At 39.3% G+C, this 12721-nt stretch overlaps 1 protein-coding gene across 1 annotated transcript in view; it reads left to right on the forward strand.

The window, feature by feature from the left end:
- The window catches only part of LOC103521163 (copper-transporting ATPase 1), a 41010-nt gene that overhangs the window by 6510 nt on the left and 21779 nt on the right, over positions 1 to 12721 (forward strand). The window contains 11 exon segments of the mRNA XM_026832057.1: positions 613 to 854; positions 3850 to 4065; positions 4358 to 4377; positions 5216 to 5250; positions 6319 to 6482; positions 7399 to 7629; positions 9851 to 10099; positions 11078 to 11194; positions 11315 to 11432; positions 11744 to 11997; positions 12573 to 12595. Coding sequence (XP_026687858.1) covers positions 613 to 854; positions 3850 to 4065; positions 4358 to 4377; positions 5216 to 5250; positions 6319 to 6482; positions 7399 to 7629; positions 9851 to 10099; positions 11078 to 11194; positions 11315 to 11432; positions 11744 to 11997; positions 12573 to 12595 — 1669 coding nt within the window.

Below are 12721 nucleotides of genomic sequence, written 5' to 3' on the forward strand. Positions count from 1 at the left end.
GGCCTATAATTATGAAAGTTTCAAATATGTTTATGAACTATGTGATCGTTAAACCGTGCTTATAAATAGTCATTATGCAGTTTAAAGTTCTACCTAGTGTAGTCTAGGTTCCACTGCTTGTGCGTGCTCTAGTTATTATTATCAGCAAAAACCTGTATACCTTGAAGTTGGTGGTACCAGAGCCCTTAACTTTACTCATGTTGGTGTATGCTTTGGTATAACTTTTTTACAAAAGGATTAAAGGATGTTTTGGGTTGCATTTTTCCCTCTCTGTACAATCTAGTACCTACCCAAGAGCCATATCGCTTTAGTATCCCAAGAGCCATATCGCTTTAGTAGCATTAGGTGGGTTATCATTCGTGCTTGATTGATTTTTCGTGCCTACACCTGTTATCAACTTATCATGTAGGATTATAGGTGATTGCATTCTCAACTATGCAGAATCACTTAATAATTTTATTATTTGATTTAATTATGAACCTTAGGTTTGATGTTCTTACGAAGGTATTTTTTAAAATAATTGATGGTGTTTGTATCAGTATGTACCTACTGCCAGGGTATTTCCGTGATGCCATTAAGAAATATAACATCGTCTATATCACACTATTACAGTACAAAGCAATTACATATTGGTTCCTCATTTATTGAAGCTAAAACCAAGAGGCAAACACAGCGTTCCGCCCGATGTACCGATAGAAGTACCCGAGGTCGTAGTCATAGACCCCTCCCCCTCCTCCACTTCGGCGGAAATGGCATCCACAGTACTCATCAGTATCGACGGTATGACATGCCAGTCCTGTGTCAACACCATCACAGACACCATACGAGCCAAACCTGGCGTGTTTAATATCAAAGTAAGCCCCTGCCCAAATTTATAATCGTAATATCAAAGTAAGCCCCTGCCCAAATTTATAATCGTAATATCAAAGTAATAAATTTCAATAGTCAAATGAACACCATTGGTTTTGTTTTGACTGCCTTCTAAATGATTTGATCTGACCACAAAAATTCGTCAGTTTTAGTGTCTTCAGGCAGGCTATACTTAAAACAGCTTAGTCGTCAGTTGACGTAATATGAAACATTAAGTTCTGTATGGCCTATAATTATGAAAGTTTCGAATATGTATATGAACTATGTGATCGTTAAACCGTGCTTATAAATAGTCATTATGCAGTTTAAAGTTCTAGTTGGTCTAGTCTAGGTTCCTTTGCTTGTGCGTGCTCTAGTTATTATTATCAGCAAAAACCTGTATACCTTGAAGTTGGTGGTACCAGAGTCCTTAACTTTACTAATGTTGTTTATTAGCATCTGGTAGAGTACTGTCCATGTTTTACCAATCAATTAACTTTCCGGTGCTACTTTTTCCAGCTTTCGAGGTCGCTGTCATCAAAGTAAGCCCCTGCCCAAATTTATAATCTTGATATCAAAGGAAGTCCCGGCCCAAATTTATAATCGTAATGTCAAAGTTAGCTCTGGTCCAAATTTATAATCTTAATATCAAAGTAATCTCCGACCCAAATTTAAAATCTTAATTTCAAAGTAAGCCGCGGCCCATTTTTTTTTTTTTTTATTTTAAAATGTTTGTACTTTGTTTGCACTGCTGACATGATCTTGGAGAGTTTCTGTTACGAATCTTTGTAGATGTTTAGTGCCATTGAGTTTAATATTATTGGGTTTCGAAGATAAATTATGTATGGTTCTAGTTCCCAAAGTATAGAGTTAATACTGTTCACGTGGAGTTGGATTTTTGTACTCCGAGCGCATGCGGCCCGCGTGCACAGACTGCACAGTACGAACATTTTACAAATAATTTGAAGTTGAACCTCATCAGCAAGAGCACGTTAAATTTCACTATGTGTTAGCACAAATTACCGTAGATTTGTAGAAGCTTAACCCATCCTTCAAGGCTGTTTTGATATCAAAGTAAGCCCCAGTCCAAATTTATAATCTCAATATCAAAGTAAGGCTCGGCCCAAATTTGTAATCTCAATATCAAAGGAAGTCCCTGCCCAAATTTATAATCGTAATGTCAAAGTTAGCTCTGGTCCAAATTTATAATCGTAATGTCAAAGTTAGCTCCGGTCCAAATTTATAATCTTTTTTATTTTTATTTATTTAATAACTTAATATCAAAGTAATCTCCGACCCAAATTTATAATCTTAATTTCAAAGTAAGCCGCGGCCCAATTTTTTTTAATTTTCTGCTTTTTTTCTGCTACGGGCACTTTTCTGCTACGGGCGTATTTGTTGTTAATAAGGACGAAGCCCTGGTCCCATACACAAAAAGCCCACTCCGAGGCTTAGGTGTAGGGGTCAAACAGCCCAAAAGGATGGGTCAAGCTTCTACGAAGTCCTGGTCCAAATATTTAGTTAAATTCCCTTTAGGGGTGAGCTTTACATTTCATACTTTGCAAATGTTATGACACTCATGACGTAATATGTACTTATTATGGAGGGAAAATATATTCAATTTCCTTTTCTAATTTACCATAGTAAAATACTGCTCATGCAATTATGCAGTAGGCAGTTAGGTAGGAATGAAATTGGAATTGTCAGTATGTGGGAAGTAAGCTAATTCTAATAAATATATCTCTTGTGAAACACTCAATAGGCTCAACAGTACACTAGGTTACATTTCGTATCTACTATAACTTTGTGATATTGTAATGATAAAGTTACTTTCATATTATCTCAGTACACAAACATGTAGTCAAGTACGTATATATGATTGTGTTTTGCGTGGTCAGCCTAAGATATCCACTCAATTGAATAGGTGTTGCAATAGACTCAAGATAGATAGAGTATAGAGTTTTATGTATGTAATACTTCTCGTGACATGTTCTTAATGTTACCCAAGATATGGTAAGGTGCTGTTGGTGTTTTGCCGTATTTGTCACATTTCTCCGATTGTCTTGCGGATCAAGTGACTTTACGGTAGACAAAAATAACTGCAAAATTTTGATCTGAAACTTAAAATAAATAAGTCCTATAACTGACTTCTTTAATTATTCTAAAGGAAGAGGTAATCTTCTACGAATCTACGAAGTCCTGGCCCAAATATTTAGTTAAATTCCCTTTAGGGGCGAGCTTTACATTTCATACTTCGCAAATGTTATGACACTCATGACGTAATATGTACTTATTATGGAGGGAAAATATATTCAATTTCCTTTTCTAATTTACCATAGTAAAATACTGCTCATGCAATTATGCAGTAGGCAGTTAGGTAGGAATAAAATTGGAATCGTCAGTATGTGGGAGGTAAGCTAATTCAAGCTTACTCGTATAAATGTATCTCTTGTGAAACATTCAATAGGCTGTACAGTAGACTAGGTTACATTTCGTATCAACTATAACTTTGTGATATTGTAATGATAAAGTTACTTTCATATTATCTCAGTACACATGTAGTCAAGTACGTATATATGATTGTGTTTCGCGTGGTCAGCCCAAGATATCCACTCAATTGAATAGGTGTTGCAATAGACTCAAGATAGATAGAGTATAGAGTTTTATGTAGGTAATACTTCTCGTGACATGTTCTTAATGTTACCCAAGATATGGTAAGGTGCTGTTGGTGTTTTGCCATATTTGTCATATTTCTCCGATTGTCTTACGGATCAAGCTGTGTGACTTTACGGTAGACAAAAATAACTGCAAAATTTTGATCTGAAACTTAAAATAAATAAGTCCTATAACTGACTTCTTTAATTATTCCATGACATACTATAATGTTTGTGGGAGAATGACCTAATGGCCAAGTTCCCGACATTTGAAAACATCATAATAATAAATAAGAGTAAAATGCGCTTCTCATAGTCTCACTTTTAACCCTTTTCTGCTCCAAAGGTCTCCCTCGAGCAGAAGAATGCCAACATTCGGTTTAACCCCATCATCACCAACGAGGAGACTCTGAGGATAAGTATAGAGGACATGGGGTTCGATGCTCGGCTACCTTCTACGAATGATGAGGCTACGTTCACAGTGGATGGCATGAAATGTCAATCCTGTGTGAAGAAAATAGAAGCCACCATTGGAGAGAAACCGGGTGTGATTGCTGTAAAGGTGAGTCATTGAGGTCACAGTATTGGGACATAGTGTGAATCGCTCATATCGCTATAGCAATTGAACATTAAACCTCTTGTAGCCATTGTGGTTTATCTGCTCGTGTGTTTGGTATTTTTGGTAGTTTTATCTAGTGATTCTACTGTATGGAAGTCCAAATAGAGTAGTTTCATTGATAAAGTGAACAGTATAGGTACGAGCGTAGTATTAAGGAGTATTGTTAGGAGCGTGGTCCTAATAAAACATCATGAAAACCACAGAGCGAAGTTACCTCCTGTCGAAATCTTTTCAGAATTACACCGCCAATATGAGGTGAGCGATTTTATATTCTTGTTTGTGCTTTGTAACTTTGTACATTAGATTGTCCTTTTTGTGCGGATTCCAGTGTGTATAGGCCAGGGATTTCCAACTTCAATGTGTATACGGGCCACATGCAATATTGGCAGGTACTTCACGGGCCACATACACAGGGGAGAAGGCCCATATCCAGGATTTTCTTGAAGGGGGTGTGGATGCTCCACATTTTCGGAGTCCACCAGATAGTAAAAGAGAAGTGTGATGCCCGAGGGGGCCCACCTAAAAAGCTTCGCGAGCCACATTAATCGCTAGTTGGAAATCGCTGGTCCCATTAATCCCATTAAATCATGGTATCAAATTAACCTGGATCCTATTGAATAAAAGTCCAAACTTATGTATAAAATTTACTCACAGCTGAGCTGTATCGTTCGGCTTTGAACTTGTACTTGGCGTTTGCTATTACTTTTTCCCATGCTTAAAGCTAATTTTTGCTCAATTTGTTCCAAAATTCTCTCTCATACTTGTCGTTGAAGTTTTTGGTGAGGAATGCACTTTTTCACCGAAAAATGCGCAGGAAAATCCATTCCAAATTATTTAAATAAAAGATTCGCAGGGGAAAAATAAATAAAAAATCCCCAAGTAATTTAGGTTCTGTAATTTGAAATCCATAAGTATAGTGCTTGTAGGTATTATAGTGCACGTGATCATGAAAACCTCTTGTGTAAATATTGTTGTCACTACTGATAATGATTATCACAAATTATTTTCCTTTGTTTCCTGGATTTTTACACCTATATCTTTGAATAGTCAAAGTCCTCTATTGTGAGCCTTTGTCTCTAAATTCTATTCCTAGAAACGGTGGTTCGGCAATCCGCCAAGGAAATGATGGTAGATCAAACACAGAGGTATTAGTCCTATTGCTTAATCTCCTGTAACTACCCCAACCTATTTTATTATTCAATGATTAAACAATGTTAATCATTACTTTTGACTTCTTCTCTTTATGCCTTTAACCCCTAAAAAGATTCATGAGGCTAAAAAACCCATCAAACCCAAGGCATGGAATCATTGATTGTATTCCGTGATTTAACTCTCGAAAATATCATTTTCTTAACAAAATACGGGCGGGACAAACAGTACAGTTTTTTTTTCGTTCGTTGAGGATGTTTAGGAACCTACGTAGTTCCTCCTTTCATTCTTTCTTCTCTGCCAGTAGGTGCCTAAGATTACGATTTTCCTTTTAAAAATTTAATTATTTTCACATGGTACTTTCTGCAGGTCTCTCGAGTTCATTTAAACATTTGTAACCACTTTAATTCCACCACCATACAAACCCATTAAATCCGTAGGACCTTGTTTAGAATGCTGGGTTAATAGGGACTATTTAGTCTCATTTGAGGATGATAAATAAGATATATTCTTCTTCCTCGCCTTTTCCTGTGTTCAGACGGTTTCGCGTTTTTCGTCAGCCTCTCATATATTCTATTCTATTCAAACCAGTGTATGAAGTAACTACTGATATAGCCTCGATTTGTCCCTGCCTGTGCTGGTTTATCTCTACCTCGGCGACGTACGTGGGTATAATCTCCTGATATTGCTTCGGATTTTCTCAAAAAGCCAAACAGACAAAGAGGAAATTTCCTTATTAGATTTTGGGCCTAATTGGGTCTTTGGGTGGACATAAAATTTGGCAACCATGTTGAACTAGATAACATTGAACCTTTGCTCGTTAGTTTTTTTTTTTTTTTATTTTAGTTTTAAGTTTACTGAACCACTAGATTTGTACGAAAGGCAACCATGTACCTACATTTTATTTATTTTTACAAGGGTGTGTCGTAACCAATCACTATTTTATTTGTTAGGAAATGGAACTCACAGCATTTCTTGGGGTGCGGCACCTAATCTTGATTTATCCGCAAAATGGACTACCTAATCGCCTGTTACTTTTCCCCCCAGGTATTAACAGTGTACTAGTCGCACTGCTAGCGGCCAAAGCTGAAATTCGGTACAGCAAAGACCTCATCAGCCCTACGGAAATAGCAGCCTCTATATCGGAGTTGGGATTTCCTGCTACAGTTATAGATGAAGCTGGTTCAGGAGAGGGAGAGCTAGAACTTAAGGTAAGTGGGTCGCGGAATGGGAAGACAGCAGTCATGGTTTCGTCAGGAGGTTGGAGGTTTGGATCAAAGACAATCATAGTTAAGGCATTGGACTTTATACTCAATATTGTTTGGGAATTTACAATTTAACCATTCTCCAAACCTCTTTCTACTCCTCCTCCTAACCAAACATAACCAACTAACCAACCAACCCACAACACAGCCATGAATACTTTACTAGACATTTGATCAACTTTTGGCGATTGGCATTGTTACGATTCCTTGATTTCAAAATTGTATTTATTTATAAGTTGCGTTTTTTATTTGGGTCACTAGTTTTTTTGTACTTTCATTTTTTGGTTTCAGATCCTCCTCCTCCCCTTCTTTCAAAATTACTAAGTTTGAAACTCGAGTTTTTATTCGATTGCCCTTAAGCTATTCATCTTATATGTACCAAATTCAGAAGTTTGTGTTCGTTATATGACTAGTATGTATTTCAATCACTATTTTCGTTGTTAGCTATTCATCATTAGGTTGTGTTATTCGGTTCACTAGTTTTTCAATCACTATTTTTTTTTTCTTCAGATCTCAGGCATGTCCTGCGCATCCTGCGTCAACAAAATCGAAACCTCCGTGAAGAAACTAGCCGGCATCAAGTTTCCTGTAACTACCCCAACCTATTTTATTATTCAATATGAACAATGTTAATCGTTACTTTTGACTTCTTTTCTTTATGCCTTGAACCCCTAAAAAGATTCATGAGGCTAAAAAAAACATCAAACCCAAGGCATGGAATCATTGATTGTATTCCGTGATTTAACTCTCGAAAATATCATTTTCTTAACAAAATACGGGACAAACAGCTACAGTTTTTTTCCTTCGTTGAGGATGTTTAGGAACCTACGTAGTTCCTCCTTTCATTCTTTCTTCTCTTCAGATCTCAGGCATGTCCTGCGCATCCTGCGTCAACAAAATCGAAACCTCCGTGAAGAAACTAGCCGGCATCAAGTCTGCAGTGGTAGCCTTGACAACACAACGAGGCAAGTTCCGGTATGATCTAGAAGTGACCGGGCCTCGAGATGTGATGGAGTGCATTGAGAAGCTGGGGTTCACCACTGCCCTCCTCAACAGCAAGGATAAGGACTCGCGAGGGTATTTGGATCAGAGGTAAGGGCAATAATATTGCCAAGACTTCATCCAGCAACAACATCGTGGAAAAGTATTGGAATGCACGTAGGAGACTGACCAAGTTTTCGACATATGAATACACCAACATATTTGAATATTTATTTATTGTGTATAATATAGAATATTGTATGCCAAACGATTAAAGATCAAGGTTCTTTTCTATTTTAAGATCTCAAAGACCATAAAATAACTTCTAGTTATCAATCTTCGTTGAAATTTGTGCACAATTAGAAAGTCGGTCAGTATTGATGGCTTTTGTAACATTTCAAATGTTTCATGACATGTTGAATATTTGAACTATGGTCAACTTCAATCTTATAACTCGTTTACCGTCATTCCTAGAGAAATTAGATGTACACCAATCGATTTCTCGTGAAAAATTACATAGGAATCACTCCTTTGTAATCTTAAATACTCTAATGAGAACTGTTGGTATCCAAAAAACCATGTTGAAATATTTGGAGATGTGACCAGAGAGAGGAGAGAGATCAGGAACAGAGAACCTTCCAATCTGAAATCAGAAGAGAGAATGAACTCTGACAAAAATCTAGGTATGAAGAAACCTCCCCTTGACCCCCTACTACCAAAAACAAAGTATGGGGTCAGGGGAAATGATAGGGGTTGAGGGGAGGTTTCTCCTACATTTAGACCATGGATTTGGATTTGAGAGCTTCTGGGTTGGAGAGTTGAGACTTTAACAGAGGAAGGTTCTCACGACTGTTTTCTTTAATGTTGTTCGCGGTATCCGCGGTTTGTTCGCGGCATCTGCGGTTTGTTCGCGGTATCCGCGGTTTGTTCGCGGTATCCGCGGTTTGTTCGCGGTATCCGCGGTTTGTTCGCGGTATCCGCGGGCCCCTACTACCAAAAACAAAGTATGGGGTCAGGGGAAATGATAGGGGTTGAGGGGAAGTTTCTCCTACATTTAGACCATGGATTTGGATTTGAGAGCTTCTGGGTTGGAGAGTTGAGACTTTAACAGAGGAAGGTTCTCACGACTGTTTTCTTTAATGTTGTTCGCGGTATCCGCGGTTTGTTCGCGGCATCTGCGGTTTGTTCGCGGTATCCGCGGTTTGTTCGCGGTATCCGCGGTTTGTTCGCGGTATCCGCGGTTTGTTCGCGGTATCCGCGGTTTGTTCGCGGTATCCGCGGTTTGTTCGCGGTATCCGCGGTTTGTTCGCGGTATCCGCGGTTTGTTCGCGGTATCCGCGGTTTGTTCGCGGTATCCGCGGTTTGTTCGCGGTATCCGCGGTTTGTTCGCGGTATCCGCGGTTTGTTCGCGGTATCCGCGGTTTGTTCGCGGTATCCGCGGTTTGTTCGCGGTATCCGCGGTTTGTTCGCGGTATCCGCGGTTTGTTCGCGGTATCCGCGGTTTGTTCGCGGTATCCGCGGATAGTTCGCGGTATTCGCGGATTGTTCGCGGTATCCGCGGTTTGTTCGCGGTATTCGCGGTTTGTTCGCGGTATTCGCGGTTTGTGCGCGGTATTCGCGGTTTGTGCGCAGTATTCGCGGTTTGTTCGCGGTATTCGCGGTTTGTTTGAAGAAGTAACATAATGAAGCTAACTATCAAAAAACACAACGATGATAAAAGAAATCGTTATGACCCCGGCCTGGTATAGGAGAATCTATTGCTGGTTTGTGCCTGTCACCCTGTACAGGTAATAGAAGAAATTAATTACAGCTCAAATGTCAGGAGTCACAAATGGTTTGTTTATGACAAAGGGACTTTATAGTCATTGCCCTACAAAGGCTTTTTACAGCGATACCCAATAAATTGTCCCTCTTCTCGAAAGATCACTTAAGGTAAAAGACGACCATATACTTACCTTTCTATGTTCTTCCAATCTAAAATTGGATACGAGTGCCAGAGGTTATTTGATAGAGAGGGAACTGTAACTCCTAAGGTTTTATCGTCCCAAAATGGAAAGAGAGTTAATGAGGACAGGATAGGAGAAGGCCAGCCGTTGGCGAGAACGAATTTGAATATATGACATTAATTACGAACCTTATCTGTTTTAGGATAAATTCTCTCGTCGGGGGAGGGATCGACCCCGTGACCGTATAATAGAAAAGTGTATTTTCCTGAATTGTTATGTTGAGGCGGTCTCTCTTATCCTTGTGTGCTGGTTTTTTTTTTTTTTTTTTTTTTTAGGACTATTGCACTGTAAATTAAGTATCGACCTATTCAATCTTTTCTTCCTCAGTTCCTGGGTGGCTACCATTTTCATCTCCAAGCATGGCGGGCTCTCAAACATCGCACGACCAACATGGATGTACTCATCAGTATTGCCACCACAGTATCCTATGTCTACTCGGTCATCGTACTTCTATCCTCTATGCTACTACAGCAGTCTTCTAGTCCACAGACATTCTTCGATACGCCTCCCATGCTGTTTGTGTTCATCTCCCTGGGCAGATGGCTGGAACATATTGCCAAGGTTAGTGTTTGGTTGGTAAAACCAACAAGCTTTTCTTCATTTAATTAATGTATTTTGACATCCTTTGCAAATACTATTTTACTTGCTTGTAAGTATCCATTGTTAACAATGACTTAAAAATGGGTCACTTTTGGGCCGATTGACTTGAAACTTGGTGGTCTAGTACACTTGGGGGTTTGCTGCCTGTCAGGATTTCCTCAGCTTTTTGATACTTTTTTTTTTAATTAAGGGCTTTAACTTCTAGCCCTGGATATAACTTTGCTACTAGTCTATTGTCTTGATCAGACTTATCCAGGATAAAGGCAGGGGACCAAGAGTCCAAACAATGATTTAGGGGGGGGGGGGGGGCCAGGCAAAAGTGGCGAAACGCGTTTCTGATTTCCCTTCTGTTCGGAGGTCCCTGTATGATTATCATGACCTATTTCATGTTCGGGATGACGTTTGTGTCCCCTAGCCAATGCAGTCAACTATCGTGAGGACTTGTGCTTATTGTTTAAAAGCAGAGAGAACCCTTTGAAAAACTGAAGTTAGCTAGGTTGGTTACGAACGAAGTCAAATATACCTACTGGCAATAATCTTATTCAAGTGGGTTTGCCCAAGCCACTTGCTATGTGTTTAAACACGAAATGTCACCCAAGATATGTACACAACTACACAGTACGGCTTATTATTTAAAAACAGAGAGAACCCTTTGAAAAACTGAAGTTAGCTAGGTTGGTCACGAACGAAGTCAAATATACCTACTGGCAATAATCTTATTCAAGTGGGTTTGGCCAAGCCACTTGCTATGTGTTTAAACACGAAATGTCACCCAAGATATGTACACAACTACACAGTACACATAGAAAGTCACAGGAAAGTCTCTTGTAATATTTATTTATTGCAAGTTGACAATTAGCTTTCGATCAGATTGAAATCAACCCCGAGATAATCCAACTTGGTAACCCCCAGCCTTGCTCTTTTATGATCCTAATGAATATGACATTATTTTAGGTGATACCTGGTGCCAAGGTTCCTGTAGATGGGAGAGTAATTCACGGACAGAGTTCCTGTGATGAGTCACTTATCACGAACACAGTACACATAGAAAGTCACAGGAAAGTCTCTTCCGTAATATTTATTTATTGCAAGTTGACAATTAGCTTTCGATCATAGATTGAAATCAACCCCGATATAATCCAACTTGGTAACCCCCAGCCTTGATCTTTTATGATCCTAATGAATATGATATTATTTTAGGTGATACCTGGTGCCAAGGTTCCTGTAGATGGGAGAGTAATTCACGGACAGAGTTCCTGTGATGAGTCACTTATCACGGGAGAATCCTTGCCAGTTATCAAGAAGAAAGGTAAGAAGAAAGACTACTTGATAATTCAATGAATGAGGTAAATTCGTTATGCTCAGTGTTTATTTCTATCGATCGATAAGCGATACGATACAATTTCGCATACCTTTTCCGTACAAAAGGGCGGGTAACCCTGCTGGTAACGTTATAGTTGTAGCGACAGGCAAAATCCAATCAATCGGTGTCAGACCAAGGAATGTTGCAACTTCTTTCGGTAATAGTATATAAAAAGAGTATGTCAAAGTAAAAGGAAAAAATAAAAATATACAGGTAATGTATAAAATGTCTCATTTTGTGTACTGTCCCATTTCCAGGCAGTGTCCTCATAGGGGGTTCCATCAATCAGAACGGCCTGCTCCTTATGACGGCCACCCATACAGGGGAGGCCACAACCCTGGCCCAAATCGTCAAGTTGGTCGAAGAGGCTCAAACGTCCAAGGCCCCCATCCAGCAGCTGGCAGATAAAATAGCCGGATACTTTGTACCCTTCGTGATAGCCCTGTCTACCCTGACGCTGTTCGCTTGGATTTACCTTGGATATCAAGATCTTGCCAATTTACCAGTCAGTGTGAGTATTTTTGCTAGCTCAGTGGTCATAAACTGGTTTGAGTGAAAAAGAGAAAAACTAAAAAAAAAAAAAAAAAAAAAAAAAAAAAAAAAAAAAAAAAAAAAAAAGGCTTGAAATTAGGAGAAAGGAAAAACTAGTCTTAGTACAAGTGAAAATGAAGTAAAAGAAGAAAAAAAATTGGTTGAAGCATTTATCTTGTCACAAATAATGTCTTTCGACGTTTATTACACTACCTATACAATTTCATGACATGACTTGGACTCGGAACCACCTACCTCCAGATCCAGAGTCCACCGTGCTAACCATTATACCCACGAGGTCGGGTCAAAATGGAGTATTTATTCGTAAATAATTTACCAAAGTTGCACTTCAAATATAATTTGATCTCTTGTAATCTTCGATTTTTTTATATTAATGATGAGTGTTTCACCTCCGCGGTCGTCTTGTTATTCGTCCGTAGCAATGAAACAAATGCTGCATATTAGACGCATTGTGTGTCTGTGTCGTAGCTTGTCCATTCCGTTAGTATGTCCTCAATCAGATAATAGTAATATGTACCATATGTTCCTTGCCAGGATATGGACCGGCAAGGCCTGAATCGGGCGAGGAAGATAATCCTGGCCTATGCATTCCGATGCTGCTCTCAGTGTCCTCGCATAGGCAATGGCCCAGATGCTGCCTGGCGTAGCCACGCGGCCACTGCTGTCGATGGTGGGCACGGCGG

Source organism: Diaphorina citri, unplaced genomic scaffold (assembly GCF_000475195.1).
Source record: "Diaphorina citri unplaced genomic scaffold, Diaci psyllid genome assembly version 1.1 scaffold73, whole genome shotgun sequence".
Classification (NCBI taxonomy): Eukaryota; Metazoa; Arthropoda; class Insecta; order Hemiptera; family Psyllidae; genus Diaphorina; species Diaphorina citri.